We start from the raw sequence: 17253 nt of genomic DNA, 5'->3' as shown, positions 1-17253 counted from the left end.
GCCGTGCAACTTTCAGGGGCAACTACCAATGAGAGGAAAGCTGTGGACTTTATGTCACCCATCTTTCATCAGTTACAGAGAGGACGGTTACTCGTTTATAGTTATTACTAGGACAACCAGAATTAGGAACGCCTCCTAATGACCTCAATGGAAGAGACGGGCGATGCACTGCAGTGTGAACACAGCATAAGATGTTACTGACCCGAGCCGTATTCACACTATAGACCTAAATATTAAAATGACTTGGAAATCAGGGTTTCACCTTTCAGGCCCCATTCAAATTTTCTCCCGTTTGTCACGCCCCACTTGTAATGTTCTATTCCCCACCAGTGGGGCCCGCCCCACACTTTAACAAACGCTGACTTAAATGTTGCTGCCTAAAGCCGTCTGCACACCGCCAGCGACTAGCAATGGCGGGGCGATGTGATCTTGCACATTTCAGTGAAAGCTTGGCGACTTCTGCAACGTGAGCAACAATGACAGTTTGCATCAGGAAGTGGGCGTGTCCAACTATGTTACAAAGTTGAGAAAAGTTCAACTTTATGCAAGTGCCTTGCGACTTTCAGGGGCAACTACCAACAAGTGGAAAGCTGTGGAGTTCATGTCATCCATCTTTCATCAGTTACAGAGAGGACTGTTACTCATTTGTTTATAGGTATTACAAGGACAACCAGAATTAGGAACCCTCCTAATGACCACTGTGCATCGCCCGTCTATTTCAATGATTCGCGCAGCATAAGAAGTTACTGACCCGAACCATATTCATACTATAGACCAAATTATTACAGAGACTTGGAAATCAGGGTTTCACCTTTCAGGCCTCGTTCAAATTTTTTCCCGTTTGTCACGCCCCACTTGAAATGTTCCTATTCCCCACCAGTGGGGCCCGCCCCAGACTTTGAGAAATGCTGACTTAAATGTTGCTGCCTAAAGCTGCGTGCATGCTGCCAGTGACTAGCAATGGCAGGGCGACATGATCTCGCTCATTTCAGTGAAAGCTCTGCAACTTCAGAACATGAGTGACAGTAACAGTTGGCAAGAGGAAGTGGGCGTGTCGAGCTAATTGACAAAGTTGAGAAAAGTTCAACTTTATGCAAATGCTGTGCGACTTTCAGGGCCAACTACCAATGAGAGTAAAGCTGTGACGTCATGTCCTCCATCTTTCATCAGTTAGGGTACATTCACATTATAGGCGGCTTTGTCGTTGTGTGTCGCTCGTCTCTTTCAAAAGAGGCGTTTCTATATCTGGTTGTCATAAATAAATGAGTACCGTCCAGTAGCGGAGTGGCCATCGGGAGAGTCGGGACATTTCCCGGTGGGCCGGTAGTGTTTTGAGGCTGCGAGGGCCGGTCTGATAATAGTTATACATTGCAAGTTAACCCCGTCTGGCGGCCTGATGTGCGGGCGCTTCCCTCTGGTCAAACTGTGCAGCCTCTTTGCTCAACACAGTAGGCTATATAAAAGTGATCAACCTGTTCGGCAGGTCCAACCATGTTTAGGATTTTTAAAAAATATAGGGGGATTATTGAACGGCCCCTCTCCAAATTGCATAGCCTGTCGGCCTTTGATGTGAAAAGCCGCGTCGCCGAATGCCTGTTTATTGCAGTACATATATGCGGTCGGATTGATCCATCAAGCGGAGACTATTTGATAGAAAGTGTGGATTAAGGATGTTTAAAATCTCTAGCCTGGTGGTCAGTACTTGAATGGATAAAATCAGCACATTTGCAAAGGTTTATCTCCATATGGCTATATATCATAAATAAAATTTAGAAGGTTAACTTTGCAATATCACATTTTATATTTCCTACTATTAGATTTCTATTAGATTTCCATATTAATAGACGAGAGTATTCAACTTGAATATATAAATATCCTCACAACATTATTATTTCTCAAACCTTTGACAAAAATTATTTTCAAATGAACTGTATTCATTTGAATAAGATGCACACATTATTCCAGATATGATTTAAATTTTAGACGAGATTATATAACGGCAATGAACGTCTCATATCCACATATAAATTAACATTACAGCATAATGAAATTAATAAAAAGACAAGGAAGCAGGATTGGCATGCAATATTACTGAAATAAACTCTGATGTAATGCGCCAAACACGTTAAAATAAATAAGCAATAACCGTGGAAAAAACATTATTATCTCTCAAAACTTTATATGACAAAAAATATATTTAAAGGAAATATTCTTACAGTTATTCAAAGATGCACAAATTATTCCATATTACTCAGTTTATGAGCACATTTATCTCTGGTCTCGCTCTGTTATGCAATAGCTGATTGAGGTGCGCATCTCCGTCTTTCAACCAGGTATCATTTTGTATAGTTACTCATTTAGGAAAATTAGCCATGATTTAATGATTTTACTATTATTATGAAAAAGTTTGTTTTTTTTTTGGGCAAATTGATTACGATTTGTATTAGCCTACCCTAGTTTTACCACAAGTAGGCTACGAAACATTTTTTTTTACCCCAGAGGGCCGGTGGTATACGAAATTTCCCGGTAGATTTTTTGGTCCCACTCCGCCCCTGGTACCGTCCACTCCAGTAACTGACGAGAGGTGGATGACGTGAATTTCACTGCTTTGTTCTCATTGGTAGTTGCTCATAATTTGCATAAAGTTAAACATTTCTCAACTTTGTCGCGCTACTGGACACACCCATCCGGCCGCCGACGGTCACTGTCGCTCGTGTCGCTGAATGCCGCAGATCTTCCATTGAAATCAATGAGAATCAATCAATCTCATTGTCTATATATATAACCTCATTGAAAGAGATGGGTGATGCACAGCGGAGTCAATGCAGCATAAGAAGTTACTGACCCGAGCAGGGACTTGTAAATCAGGGTTTCACCTTTTCAGGCCACATTCAGATCGCAGTAGCTAGAAGCTATGCTAGAAGCACATTTATCCCACAAAATACTTTTGACATGGTTGTTTTTTACTTCAGACCATATCATAGTGGACATAATTTGACAAGACATTTATAGTTTAGTTCTGGGATTGGATGCCCTTCTACTGTAAATGATGACCTTTAGCTTTAAACTGATGTTTCATTTCTCTTTCATTCTCAGTGTATTCAATAGCACAAAAGCAATTCAGTCTTCTTGAAAGCGTGTCTTAGCATATTAGCGTTACGTTATTGTCTGTGTGTGTGCTATTGTCTGTGTACACGCATACGTCATACATGTGTTCTCTCAGGAGATAACCTTGAGCATGTCCTCTCCTCCCGCTCGTATGTTGTGGGCGGTGGGAAAGGAAATGTGATCGGAGCAACAATGACTCTTCTGTTTGATAGATAAAACCTGTTGGGATTCTTAGCATTTTTTCCAACCCTTCAGATAATGATGTAAATGATGATGGGGCTCCTGATGATAAAAATATCACTATCGCAGTCTTTAATGATGGATCACTTCTCACTGAAAGCGCTATTAGTGCCATGAGTTCAGTTGAGCTTTTCAGGTTGAGAAATGAGTTGGTTGGTTTTTTGATGCCCTGGCAAGCATCAGTAATGAAAGAATCAGCTCTGTATAAAAGTAAGCATCACAAGCACTATTACTCATATTCTGTGTTAGAGATTTACTGTAAATAAACCAAGAGTGTTAAACTATTCCTGTAGTTCAGTTGGCAACTTGGCACAAAGTTTGTTGTGGATTGAAATAAAAAAGTAAAGCTTGAATGCACTGTACATCATTTTGGATAACAACACACGTTAAATGTGTAAATGAAATTGTGCCGAACCCAGATGAAATGCGTTGCCGGAGATTCCTACAAAGGTTTCCACACCTCCTACCCTTAAATTTTTTTAAATATATTGTAATCATTGCATAAAGTGACTTGATATTTATCACCAAGTACTATCAAGCAAGCACCACTTACATCTGCACCAGTAGACCAAAGAGACCATGTTGCCTTTAAAAAGAAACATCATCGTTTTTCACTATTTTACTATGTTCTTACCTCAAATTAGATTAATTAATACATACCTATCTTTTTTCAATGCGTGCACTTTATCTTTGTACAGCGCTTCGTGAATGTGTTAGCATTTAGCCTAGCCCCATTCATTTCTATGGCTCCAAACAAAAGTGTTATTTTGTGCCACCATACTTACTTGTGTAACTACTCATGTAACAGTCTTTAAATAGGGAAAACATGGAAGTGTTTGGTGGCTTCTAAATTCATCCCTGTTTGGAGCCATTGGAATGAATGGGGCTAGGCTAAATGCTAACACATTCAAGAAGTGCTATACAAAGATTAAGTGCACGCATTGAAAAAAGACAGGCATGTATTAATTTGTCTAAGTTGAGGTAAGAACATAGTAAAATATTGAAAAACTGTGGTGTTTTCCTTTAACCCTAATAAGTCCCTTGGGGTAAATCTTACCCCAAGCCACTTTTCTTTAGTTAAAAAACATGGTTCCCTTCATCACAGTGGAATAAGATTTTGTGACTTTTCCAGATTATCTGTCAAGATTCATATAAAAAAACTAGGCTTGATTCAGTCCTTCTAAAGAGGTGTTAAAAATACCAAAAGAGGCCATTTGGGTGTAAAAATGACCCCAATTGAAATGAATGGGAAATGCAAAAAAATTTTTTTTTCTTTTTATTCATCAAATAAAATCAATGCATCCAGAATAAATCTGAAAAGTTTGACACAGAAAGGTAGGCCTGGCACTAGAGCACAAATGCAATATAGAAAAGACATGCTCAATCACACACAAACACACAAAGGTATGACTGCCACAGAGAGCATTTTTTTACAGAATTTTGGCAAAAAACAGCCACAGATGCAAAACAAAGATGTAAAATGCTCACACAGGTGTGTGCTTGCCCACACATACACACACACACAAACAAACACAGACTCACACACACACAAAGACACAGTAAAACTTACACACACATAAAGAGACAGACACACACACACACAAAAAGACAAAGTCACAAACACGCACACATGCGCGCACACACACAGATACACAGACAGACAGACACGCACACACACAGACACACACACAAACCCACACCAGAGATGGGGACTCGAGTTTGAGACTCGGACTCTAGTGCGACTTAAGTCGCACACACAGTGACTTCAGACTCGACTTGAGACTCGTCCTCAAAGACTTCAGACTCGACTCAAACCGCGCGTCTCGTGAACAATGTTTATTTTTAGGAAACGTCTGATGAGCTGTCATACCCCTCCCTCCGTTACCAACAACCTACCCACGACGTAACATGTGACGTATCTCCTCTGCCCATGCGGCCGCAAACATACATGTCGACTGCACCAGCCGCTGCTGTGCCATTCATCTGAAGCTTTGGGTAGTTCTGTGATGGATCCGCGGTTCGGCTCGCATGCGATTCGCGGATTAATATGCAATTTAAATAGGGTAAGTTTATCATTAACCTGTTTCTAAGGCTTGCAATTGTTTAAATGGTTAAACAATTTTACCGCAAAAGTCGCTCAAGTTGCTTAAGTGTGTCCGGTCCAGCTCCAGTCAGGTCCAGAGTTGCGCTACTTTGTGTCATACTGTAGTGTAGTCCATTAACATACATTTGCTGAATAGAGCAATGAAAAACAACGTAAAGTTTTTATGTGAAGCGACTGCTGCGTCTTCGTCCTGAAGCGCTGTTTGGAATTCGCCCTCTGCCTGTGTTTGAGCACGCGTTTAAGTGCCCTCAGTAGTGCACATACAGGGAGAAGTGTTTCAAAAGTTAAGCCAACAGAAAATCTTTCTTTTCTTGACAGGGCACATACACACAAAATGATCTCACAGTATTCTTTTTCTAATGAAAACATTTGTTTATGTCTTATGAATACAGTCAGAAACCAGTCTGGGCTTATTTGTTCTTAAAGAGACAGTAACCTCAATTAACCTACTTAAGTCTGTGTCAACTATGTTAATCAAACAACCCAAGACAAACAGAAAATCACTTCTATTGCTCTAAAAATAATAATATTATTTAATTTGTACAATAAAGACAGTGTTATTATCCATTTAATTTAATTTCTGTACCTAATGCTAATTTTAGACCTTACTTAATGTGCAACTTTGTTCTTTTTTATAAATGTTTATGATTTCTTTATTTGTTATTAGAGTTTTATTTGTTACAACGAGACTTGACTTGGACTCGAGCTCAAAGACTTCAAACTTAACTCGGACTCGAGCTCAGAGACTTGTGAGCATCTTTGACCCACACACACACACACACACACACACACACACACACACACACACACACACAGACAAACAGCCTTACATTTAGTCAAATTTCTGTGGCATTTTGTAAAAACAGACATTTCAAAATACATCAACAACTACAAAAAAACTATACTATTTGAAATATGAAATTTTTATTTTTAATGACCTTTCTAATTTTGATATAAACATAAATTCACAAAATGTTTCACAAAAGTATTGATGTTGAGCAGTTGATCACATACAGTAAAATGAATGGGTCTCTATGGGCATTTGCTGGTCAAAATTATTTTTTTCCTAAACTGTAAACACCAAATGGTCAAATTCAACACATAACATCTAGATCAGGGGTTCTCAAAGTTTACATTCAAAGGTCCAAATCTGAATTCTCATCATTTTCATAGGTCCGAAAAAACTTTATGTAAATCATTTGTTTACATAACAAATCAACACAAATAGTTTGGGAAAAACATAAGTGTATTTTGCATTTAAAGTAAAAACATTTTTTTTAAACAAACACAAGAAATATGCCAAAAGTAACCAGGTGCAAAATACAGAGCAACCTAATTAGAGAAATGGCATAGTTTGTTCTCCATCAGATGCATAAACCGTGGCAAAAAAGGTGTGGTTGGTAGGCAGAGACACTGACCAAAATTAGGGGTGCACCTACAAATTGGCTGATGATGCTTGCTATGCTTCTCAATGAAGTACGGTGAAATGCCGCTACATCCAAAAGCCAGGGGGCGCTCTCGGGCAGAAACTTAATATGCGCTGCAGACGAAGAACCAGAAACACGCAGCTCCAGGAAATGTCTTAAGGGTTTATTTATATTGCTGTTCTTCAAACCTTTTCAGGTATTTTCATGATAATAAAGAATATGTATAATGATTATGTTTGACGAGTGTTGCTTTTTCAAATGCATGTTTTAAACGAATCAAACCAACATTGATTTCAGATTGATAAGGACTTACTGATCAAAAGCCGTAGTGCATGAAGTAGCTGTGTATAATATCTGGGTGTGATGGCTACAGCGTCACACAGGAAATGTTTAAATAACTCGTTTTATATTCGGACCAGGAATACTCTTAAATCTAAAAAAAACCCCGAATGGTTTACAAGATTAATATGCATTTGTAAAGTAGCAAATGCACACATTTAATCAATCACATAGAAATTAATGCACTTGTAATATGAAGTGGACGCGGGTCCGGGTCAAGTTCCCGTCGGGTCCGGATCCGGACCGGGGTCCGGACTTTGAGAACCCCTGATCTAGATCAATATTTTACAGGCAAGCTAATGGTGTAGTTGAGGAATTGAGTGGTAAACGGGTACAAAAGTACTTCATATCTCCCAAAACACAGCATTATTGTATAGATGGGAAGTAAACAAAAAATGATTATTATTTATATTATAAAAAATTTATATATTTTTTGTAATCACCCTTTTATTTTCTGGGGTCATTTTTACCCCCAGGGAACTATAACATATACAGGAAAATAGGGGCTTATGAGGGTTAAAGGTGCAGATGACTGTATAGCGTATGACATGATGTTGATTTATGGTGCAACCTTCATTATTACAGCTTTGGCAGTGAGCATCCTGTCCAATCGGGAATTATTTGACCTACAGACCTGTCTGCGCTGACAACAGTGCTGCCATGACAGAATTGAATGACATGTGACCTATCCAGCCATATGTTATTGCAGGGTTTGATGTATAGTGAGTTTACATCAAAACCCAACCCAGGGCTGCTCAGAGTAAACGGTCCCAATAGCAAAGCTTCATGCTGAATGCACCTCATTAAAGCCCTGCTATTTTGAGACTACATTGCAGTACATGCTACCATGCATCAGTGATGTTTCTTCCTATAACATAATTGAGCATCACCTTTACCAGTTTGTTAAATTAATGCAGCCACATGAGCTGGTGACATGTGCGTAGTGTATGTAGAGGGCAGTTTATTTTTCCTGCATTGTAATTAGGTTTGATGTCCCTAGGACGTCATTTGTGTTCAGAGACCCACGCGTTTCAGTGTTTCTTTGGGATCTCATATGGCTTAATCTCATCTGGCTTTATTGACTTTGCCATTAGTTGTTGTTTATTGGATATTTTTGATGGAAACTGACATCCAGGACCAAACAGAATTTTTCTTTCTCAATTTTACCACAGCCATCCATGAGTTTCCTGAGGATGTATTTACCAACAAACAGCGTACGCAAGGAGCTGTAGTGCTGCACATATTTGGGGTAAGAGAAATGTATGTGCACATTTCAGTCAACTTGTTGCTTACACACTCAGATAAAAGGTACAAAAGCTGTCACGGCGAAGGTACCCTTTAACCCCTTCAGACCTAAGTGCATTATTTTGATTTGTTGATCGGCATTTTTGTTGGTTTGAACTATAAAACATGTGATGTCCATTCCAGCAGGGTCTGAAGGGGTTAAAACTGTCTTAATATGTACTATTTAGGTAAAAATACGCACCTTTGAGGTACTACTATGCACCCTTATGTATTAAAGGTAAATGTTGTGCAAGGGTACAGCTTTTGTATCTTTTCTTCTGGGAGTGCACCAGTTGACCTTATCATTCTGGAAAAATTATGCATGTTTGTTATTTTGTGACATTATTTAGTTAAAGAGTTGTATTTGACACCGCTTTCTTTCTCGGACTTTAACAACTAAGAGAACAGAAATTTACTGAGACATCCATTAGTTACATTACATTAGTCAAATTAGTATGCATCTCTTTCTTTTCTCTCTTTAATGTGTTACGTTTTATCTCTGTCATTTCAGGCTCTATACATGTTTCTGGCTCTTGCTATTGTGTGTGATGACTACTTTGTGATGTCTCTTGAGAAGATCTGTGAGGTAAGGATGAATATACTGTAGCAATATTAAGCTCTTTTAACTTTCTTCAGTTCATATTCATTCTGGATATAAAGAACAAGTGTGTAATGTGATACTAATCTGTTATAATGGATCCTGTGTACGACAAGATGGTCAACTACTCGTATGTTAGTGTGGACGGGTGAGTTTTATTTTAAGGGTAAAACTATAAAGGGGCATACATTTTAAATTTAGTACAGTGACATGTTACAGCACTGCTTACATAATACATTTATTGCCTTGAACAATGCGGTTCAAGGCGATGTCAGGCTTCAAACTGCTGGCTGTGAGCATAATGTTTCTTTTATTACGCATAATCTGTACTTTTTTTGTGAAGACTACATAAAAAGATTATAGTTGTGTGCCTAATTTATGGATTCAATATTTGTCAGGTACCCTTTTAAAGGACTGCACTGACGTATATCTTTGAAAGGAGAATTCACTAAAATATGAATACGCACCCTCAAGTTATTCTAAACCTGTATAAATTTTTCAAAATATCGTCCTAGAACCAAGAAATGTATGCAGGTTTGGAACAACTTAAAGGAATAGTCTACTCATTTTCAATATTAAAATATGTTATTACCTTAACTAAGAACTGTTGATACATCCCTCTATCATCTGTGTGCGTGCACGTAAGCGCTGGAGCGTGCTGCAACGCTTCGATAGCATTTAGCTTAGCCCCATTCATTCAATTGTACCATTTAGAGATAAAGTTAGAAGTGACCAAACACATCAACGTTTTTCTTATTTAAGACGAGTAGTTATACGAGCAAGTTTGGTGGTACAAAATAAAACGTATCGCTTTTCTAAGCGGATTTAAAAGAGGAACTATATTTTATGGTGTAATAGCACTTTTGGGAGTACTTCGACTCGCCTGAAAAGTCCGCTCCCCTTCTCACTCTCATATTGGGAGAGGGAGGGTGTTACTGCGCCGAGTCGAAGTACTCCCAAAAGTGCTATTACGCCATAAAATATAGTTCCTCTTTTAAATCCGCTTAGAAAAGCGCTACGTTTTATTTTGTACCACCAAACTTGCTCGTATAACTACTCGTCTTAAATAGGAAAAACGTTGATGTGTTTGGTCACTTCTAACTTTATCTCTAAATGGTACCATTGAATGAATGGGGCTAAGCTAAATGCTATCAAAGCGTTGCAGCGCGCTCCAGCGCTTACGTGCACGCACACAGATGATAGAGGGATGTATCAACAATTCTTAGTTAAGGTAATAACATATTTTAATATTGAAAATGAGTAGACTATTACTTTAAGGTTGAGTTAATGATGATTTTCAGTAAAATATGTGTTTAAGACATATATTTGTTTAGTGTCTGCTTTTTTACATTTTTAAATAATCATTGAGTGTTGTAGAACAAGAAAAAAAACAGTGGGCTACCATACAATATGCCCATATGGCACTCTTTTATGTGTCTTCTAAGTCATTTAGTAGATTTATGTGAGAGAAAAAAGTAAAACTTGGGTCATAAATCAAAGAAATCCCTAGGAACACAAAGATTTCAATGCTCGGAAAAGAAAAATCTAAGTAATAACATAAAATAGTAGTTTGAGAACACGGAACACTTTTATAATAAAACATTATTTACACTAACCTCCAAACACAACATTCAAACAACTTGCACTTTAAAAGCCTTACAGCAGTGGAGATTAAAAAATGTCTTCAAAAGTTTTCAAAGGTATAAGCAGTTATTAAAGCTGCAATCCATAGATTTGCTTTCTTATCACCATCTCGGTTTGAACTATAAAATTGCAGTTATTTGCAAAGTTATTCTCTGTAGTAAATTTTTCTGCTACTCTGTGCAGATTAATCTGTGATCACCGCCTTCAAGCATATCTATCATTATACATGTACATGAGTGTTAAAAAAGTTATATCTGAAAAAATTTTCATCTGAACAAGTAAAATATCTGTGTTTGTTCTGACTAAATGCTTCAGCATAAAGTTTCAACATTGATACCTGTTCAAAGAAAAAAGCGACCCATGGACCTGTATTTATTTAATTTTAAAAAGCACTGCTGATATTAACTCTGTGCCGTTCCCTTTTAAACTGGAGACTCCTCAGTTTAAAGGGAAACTTCACCCATTTGCATTAAGCTTTGTACCGTTAGAACCCCAGTCATGTTTTTGAATGGTCGTGCATCATTCCCTCAGTTTCCCCTGAGAGGGGAGAAATACTGATTTCAGTGAGGCACTTCCTTCTTTCAATTATGTAAAAATCGTCATTTTGCGTCATTGAAAGAAGGAAATCCTGTATCTCTATTGAGTGTGAAAGACTACAGACACTCATTCCTCATTTTTCCAAGGTGGGGGCTATGGGTGGGACCCACTACGCTTCAGACCAATTACAGATCAGTGGGTGGGACTTACGAAAATATACGAACACAGACGGAAAAAAACGATCAGCCGCCATCTTTATGCTAAGCTAAGCTAAACAGAAGTTGTGGAGCGAGTCAGACTTCATGTTACAATAACAGTGGAAGTTAATCAATATGATATAGAAGAGGGTGATTTCGCAAGCGTGATGCTCTAATCCGCTGTTCATTGCACCCATTATGAGCCACAATACAGCAAAGCGCTCAGGCAGATGGAGGAACAGAAGCCCGAGGAGAAGCCGGAGCCTGGGCGTCGGCTGGGTAGAGGAGCCGGGGGAAGACACCGCAACCATCGGCCTCTGCTGCGTAGAGAAGCTTGCCTGTTCTCTCGCTGTGTGGCTTCTTTATAACATTTCTGCATCAGATAAGGATATGGACGTTCGTTTGGTGAAGGTTTCGAGGCAAGAGAGCAACTTTGCGCGCGTTTGGACATGTTTATTTCACATACGCGTTTGCTTCGGCTTCGACGAGCAAATGCGCTGCGGAGTATATGAGCTTGGACAGACTCGCGCTGTGTGCTTTCGGTTTAAGATTTCTGGATCAGATAAGGATATGAACGTTTGTTTTGTTAATGTTTCTGGGCGCGTGCTTATTTAAAAGACGTGTTTCGGTTTACGAGCACAAGCTCCAAGAGCTGAGGCAGCGCGTATGTGGAGATATTATGCAGGGGACGTGTTTGTGTGCAGGATGCAGGGATAAACGGACGTCTAACTAAAGTGAGTGCTTCTATTTTCTTTGTTATACTAAGGTGGCATTTATATACACGATAGCATATCTGAGCTGTGTTTTATATGTCTATATTGTGAGAGCAGTGAGGCTGATATTACACAGATGTAATTACAGTAAACAAGAGACAAAAAGAAAATTGGTAAAACTAAATAAACATTTAAAATGCATACCCTTTTTTAACTACTTGAAAAGACATTTGTACTGCGGATCTGAAACCGCACGTTACTGTTTGAATAAGACTTTGCTACACACCAGGCCAGAGTGTTATTGTGTGTACCACAATGTAACATCACGTTTAAAAGTAAGTCATGATTGGTGTCTGTCAGACACAGTGGTGGTGGCTATTTTCTTTGTTTTACTAACGTGGCATTTATGTACACAATATCATATCTGAGCCGTGTTCCGATTAATGGGAGTGGCTTGCAGTGCTGTGCATTGTGGTGCATAGTGGCAGTTGTAGTTTTTCATACAAATGTGCTCTAAAGTCACATTTTGTCTTTTCTCGGTCAAATAGGCACACAATTCTACATTTATGTTACATTTTGACTACAAATATGACTCACTTTCCATAAAGATTAATGTTCCTATCGGTGAAATGGCCCTTTAAGTTTTCAGTGTTGATTTCCTAGAAGAATGTTCGCTGACTAAAACTTTACAGATGAAACGTGACAGTGGTTCCCAAACTCTTTCATTCCGTGACACACTTAGACAGGTATAATCTATCTCAGGACTCACCAAAATATTTTTTCTAGAAATATGCAGAAAAAAATACATTTAGTAATGCAAAAATAAATTTGTTCTCTTTTAAAATAGAGTAGCTTATGTTTCCTTATCATTGTATGAATTAAATATAAGTAAGTATAATGCAATCCCAAAATACCTGATATCAAAACCATTGCCATTAATTGTCATTAATAGGACAAAACTGTTTTTGTGTCATTCAATACAACAACCAAGTGACTTGGAGCGCAACTCACCTGATCTCACTGACCAAGGAGAAATTTTCCAATCTCTATCATGAAGCCAACACAGAAGTGACTTAAACCGCAATTCATCGATTGGCCACTAGAGACTGGCTCCAAAAGGGGTATCAATCTAATATAGGATTGCAAAATTTAGAGAAATTAATAGGAATTAACTAGAACATATAGGAATTAACGGGAATATGGGAATTAACAGGAATTATGATACGATTAGCCTATAATAGGGAAATTAATTGTAATTAAAAAAACTAAATTTTATGCAATTTCAGTGGAATTTCTACCCTGCACGTTCTTTAGTCACATGCACACAGCACATTGCTTACTAAAGGGCCATTGAGGCCACACACCCTTCTCACAAAATAATGTAAAGATTTCAATTTTTGCAATTATTTGCGTAAATTACATAAGTTTGTTTAAAACTTCCTTATGCTGTGTGCAAGCTACTGTGCAACAACATTATACCCTTGTAAAGACAAATGGATAACACCACATTTGGTGCATTTGAGCTCGAGGACTTCATCAAGTCAAGTGATGATAAAACTTGGAGAAATATATTTGATCTATGGTATTAAAGTTTAACAACCTAATACCAAAATATGTTTATACACCTTGCTAGCTAGCCAGTAAATTCAATATCTAAATGTAAGCAATCACTATGCATTGAGGCTACTGTAGCTATAGTTGCTAGCTCAAGCTGTGATGCTCTTTCTGCTACATTCTGCTAGCCAGTTTTCTGTTATCATACAGAATTACTGTACCACCCAAAAGTTTAGACACATTCATATTTTTATTTTCCATAAATTCCCCATAAATTCCCATAAATAACTGTTAAGTTACACTCTAAAAAACGATTCGTTGGCTGAACAACCATAACTTATGAAAGTAATTGGATTAAACACAAAAAACTTAGTATTTATAACTTTTCAACCTCTACTTACCATATTTAGTATGTGTAACACAAAAATGTAAGTTACCAGGTGAACTTAAATGTATCCAAAAATAAAATGAAAAAACATAAGTAATGTTAACTACTATAACAATTGCATCAAAATTAAGTAAATCTAGCATAACATTTTAAGTAACTATAGAGCCACGTGATTTCCCATGATGCCTTTCCAGCCAAAAATTATGACATCTGTCATAGCCATTTTGTGAAGCACATGCCCTGTAAAAAATCCAACTTCAAAATGTTATTTTAACAAAAAACAAAGTTTTTCTTGTTGAAGGGCATCAGTTCATTAATTTGTATTCACTGAATGAAATAAGCATAATCATCCTGCTAACAAATATCATTTGTTGACTGGAGTTTTAAGTTTTTGTCCAATTTGTTTACCCAACTTGCCAAATTGAGTAATCTGAACAAGCAATTTAAAAAAAAAACAATGGTCTGAATAGTTCCCAGCATGCATTGCGACATGTTCACTTCTTTGGTTAATATTTACTAAAAAAGATGACTGTTTTAATGTTTGCTGGGTTTATTTATGTTGATATGTTGTTAATGTTAGTTATATGTTTTATTTAGAGTTATTTTGAAAAAATGATGTTTGTTCATTGTTACCATGATTGAGGAGTGTGTGCTCAGTGTAGAGGGCAACACAGTGGGTTAGCGCGCATCATAGTTTCCTCACAGCAAAAAGGTCTCTGATTCAAGCAAGAGCTAAGTCAGACAAAGACTTTGTTCAGGAGACCTTTCTGTGTACACTAAATTATGTATACCTTTCTGTGTATACTAAATTGCTCCAACTTCACTCTAAAATATGTGTTGGATTTACTTAAAAAGTGTGATGCAAAAATGGTGCATATATATTTTAAGTAATCCCAACTTGGAATAATTTTACTTAAAATAAACAAGAAAATATGTGTTATATGAACTTAAATATTTGAGTTCATCATCATTCTTTACTTAAATATTTAAGTAAATAAAACACAGGTTTTCTTGTAAATTTTAAGTAAAACTATCAAAGTTGGGAATACTTAAAAAGTGTGATGCAAAAATGGTGCATATATATTTTAAGTAAATCCAACACATCATTTTTTAGAGTGTACCAATTTTGAATATTTCCAAAATTCCCCAGATTAAGTTCCCATGGAAAGTTTCTGAAAATTTACCAGAAATTTATAAGAAACTTTACGCCCCTTTGCAACTTTACAGCAGAAATTTTCAGCCTAAAAAAGTAGTTTTGGTCTATGTAGCTAAATTTGCCATTAATGACAACTGTGAAGGGGTGATTTTTTTTAACTTATCCATTTTAGTTATATTAAGTCTCAAAGTTCTGCATAATTAAGGGCATGGCTACTTGACCACAGGTGAACTGCCACTGCTGTCAAGCTAGGCGGGCATGGTTAAACAACCAGCCACTTCAGCTTCACTTATTTACCCATTTTCAGTTATTCGCGAGTGATGTGCGGTGACGTGATGTTGATGGCAGACCACCCCACCTATTGTCTTAAAGGGATAATAAGTAGGATTTACCCCCATCTAGTGGTGAAATTTTATTTTGCATTCAAACGAACAGTGCTCTCTAGCACCTCGCCTTTCCAAATGCGTGTTGCAACTACGGAAGCCGTTATGTAATCACTGATCTCCTTGTCTGTTGCAGCTGGTTCACGTGTTCTGAATGAAAACGCGTTGTGGAAACGCATTGGTAGGCTAGTGCTTTTTGTCCGTCTCTGCTATTATTCTTTATCAATACGGCGAAACGACATGGAAGCCTTCTTGGACTTACCCGTTCAATGCAAGTAAAGAGGAGAAATTCTAAGCTTACAAAGAAAAGTCAGATCACTGGCAGAGGTCATCTATGAATAAAGACATTGATTTTGATTAATAAAACACTTTAAATCCTACTTACTGTCTCTTTAAAAAAGCTCTTCTTAAACCTATGGGTGACATCACGGACGTCCATATTTTTTAGTTTTTCTACTTGCGGTACTCAATAATTGATCTTTGTTCATTTTTAACTGAAAACGGATTGCAGCTTTAAAGGGGACATTCCATGAAAATCAGACTTTTTCCATGTTTAAGTGCTATAATCGGGTCCCCAGTGCTTCTACCAACCCAGAAAACATGAAAAATAGCAACCCTGTAACTTTGTTTTGGTAAGGCTCTCTCTGCAAGCATGTGAATAAATAGGTCATGCGGATTTCGCTCCCCGCATGACGTAGCTAAGGGCTCTGATTATAATGATACCGCCCCTTCAACTGCGCTATCCAACCATGATGCTACCTCGAGTGCGAGTGAACGAGAGAAAGAATGACTGACAGCACGACGCGTTTGTATTCCATAAAACACAAACAGGAGCCTACAATCTTATAACTTGTAGTTTTAATAATCTTTCTAAAGATTGAATTAACGTTCTAAAGGATTAACGTTAGTGCAAGAGAGAGAGAGCGAGTGAGCGAACGAACGAGAGAGAGAGCAACGCGACGGTTCGCTTTCAAGTAAGTTATGTTGTTTAATATGTTTCTCTGAAGTTTATATAAATGAACATGAGGATTAATGCACTGCACGAGACAGAGTGAGTGAACAACGCGTATTCACTATCATACACAATGAGTAAATATGTTGTTTAATGTTTCTCTGAAGTTTTAAATGAATGAGGAGTTACAAAATAGATGAGAGACTGACAGAAACGCGAATGTGTTCAATATGTGTACACAATAAACTTAAACATGTCATTTGATCTGTTTCTCTAAAGTTTAAGCATTAAACGTGTTGTTTTATTACAGATCATTTAAATGTGCTCGTGTGGTTTGGTCAAAAAGTAAACTTCTGAGTGTTTGTGGACGTGCATTTTATTGTATGCTGAAACTCATTATGCCTGTTTAAAACAAGGGCAGCATGAGACCTTAAGTCTTTATTTTTATTCCACAATGTTCCCCATCTACTGATAAACATGTATTTAGTATGCATAAAACAGATAATTGACTTTTTAAACTTGTTCAAATTTATAATGCTTAACATCGCTCACTAACTTCTTTCGTGAGAGGATCTCCCTCTTGATGCTCTGTCAGCTCTACAGCGGGAGCGCTTGAGACTCTGCCCACC

The 17253-nt window shown here is 37.6% G+C and overlaps 1 protein-coding gene across 2 annotated transcripts in view; it reads left to right on the top strand.

Annotated features, from left to right (window-relative positions):
• Positions 1–17253, top strand: part of LOC141362602 (sodium/potassium/calcium exchanger 4-like) — an 85743-nt gene that overhangs the window by 43596 nt on the left and 24894 nt on the right. For both annotated transcript variants that reach the window (XM_073864890.1, XM_073864891.1), the window contains exons 3-4: positions 8391–8467; positions 9014–9088. In XM_073864890.1, the coding sequence (XP_073720991.1) occupies positions 8391–8467; positions 9014–9088 (152 nt within the window). The remainder of the gene's footprint in view (positions 1–8390; positions 8468–9013; positions 9089–17253) is intronic.

The sequence above is a fragment of the Misgurnus anguillicaudatus genome, unplaced genomic scaffold (genome assembly GCF_027580225.2).
Source record: "Misgurnus anguillicaudatus unplaced genomic scaffold, ASM2758022v2 HiC_scaffold_28, whole genome shotgun sequence".
NCBI classification, from domain to species: Eukaryota; Metazoa; Chordata; class Actinopteri; order Cypriniformes; family Cobitidae; genus Misgurnus; species Misgurnus anguillicaudatus.
The sequence above is the reverse complement of the archived record's forward strand: the minus strand, read 5'-3'. Positions and strand labels throughout refer to the sequence as shown.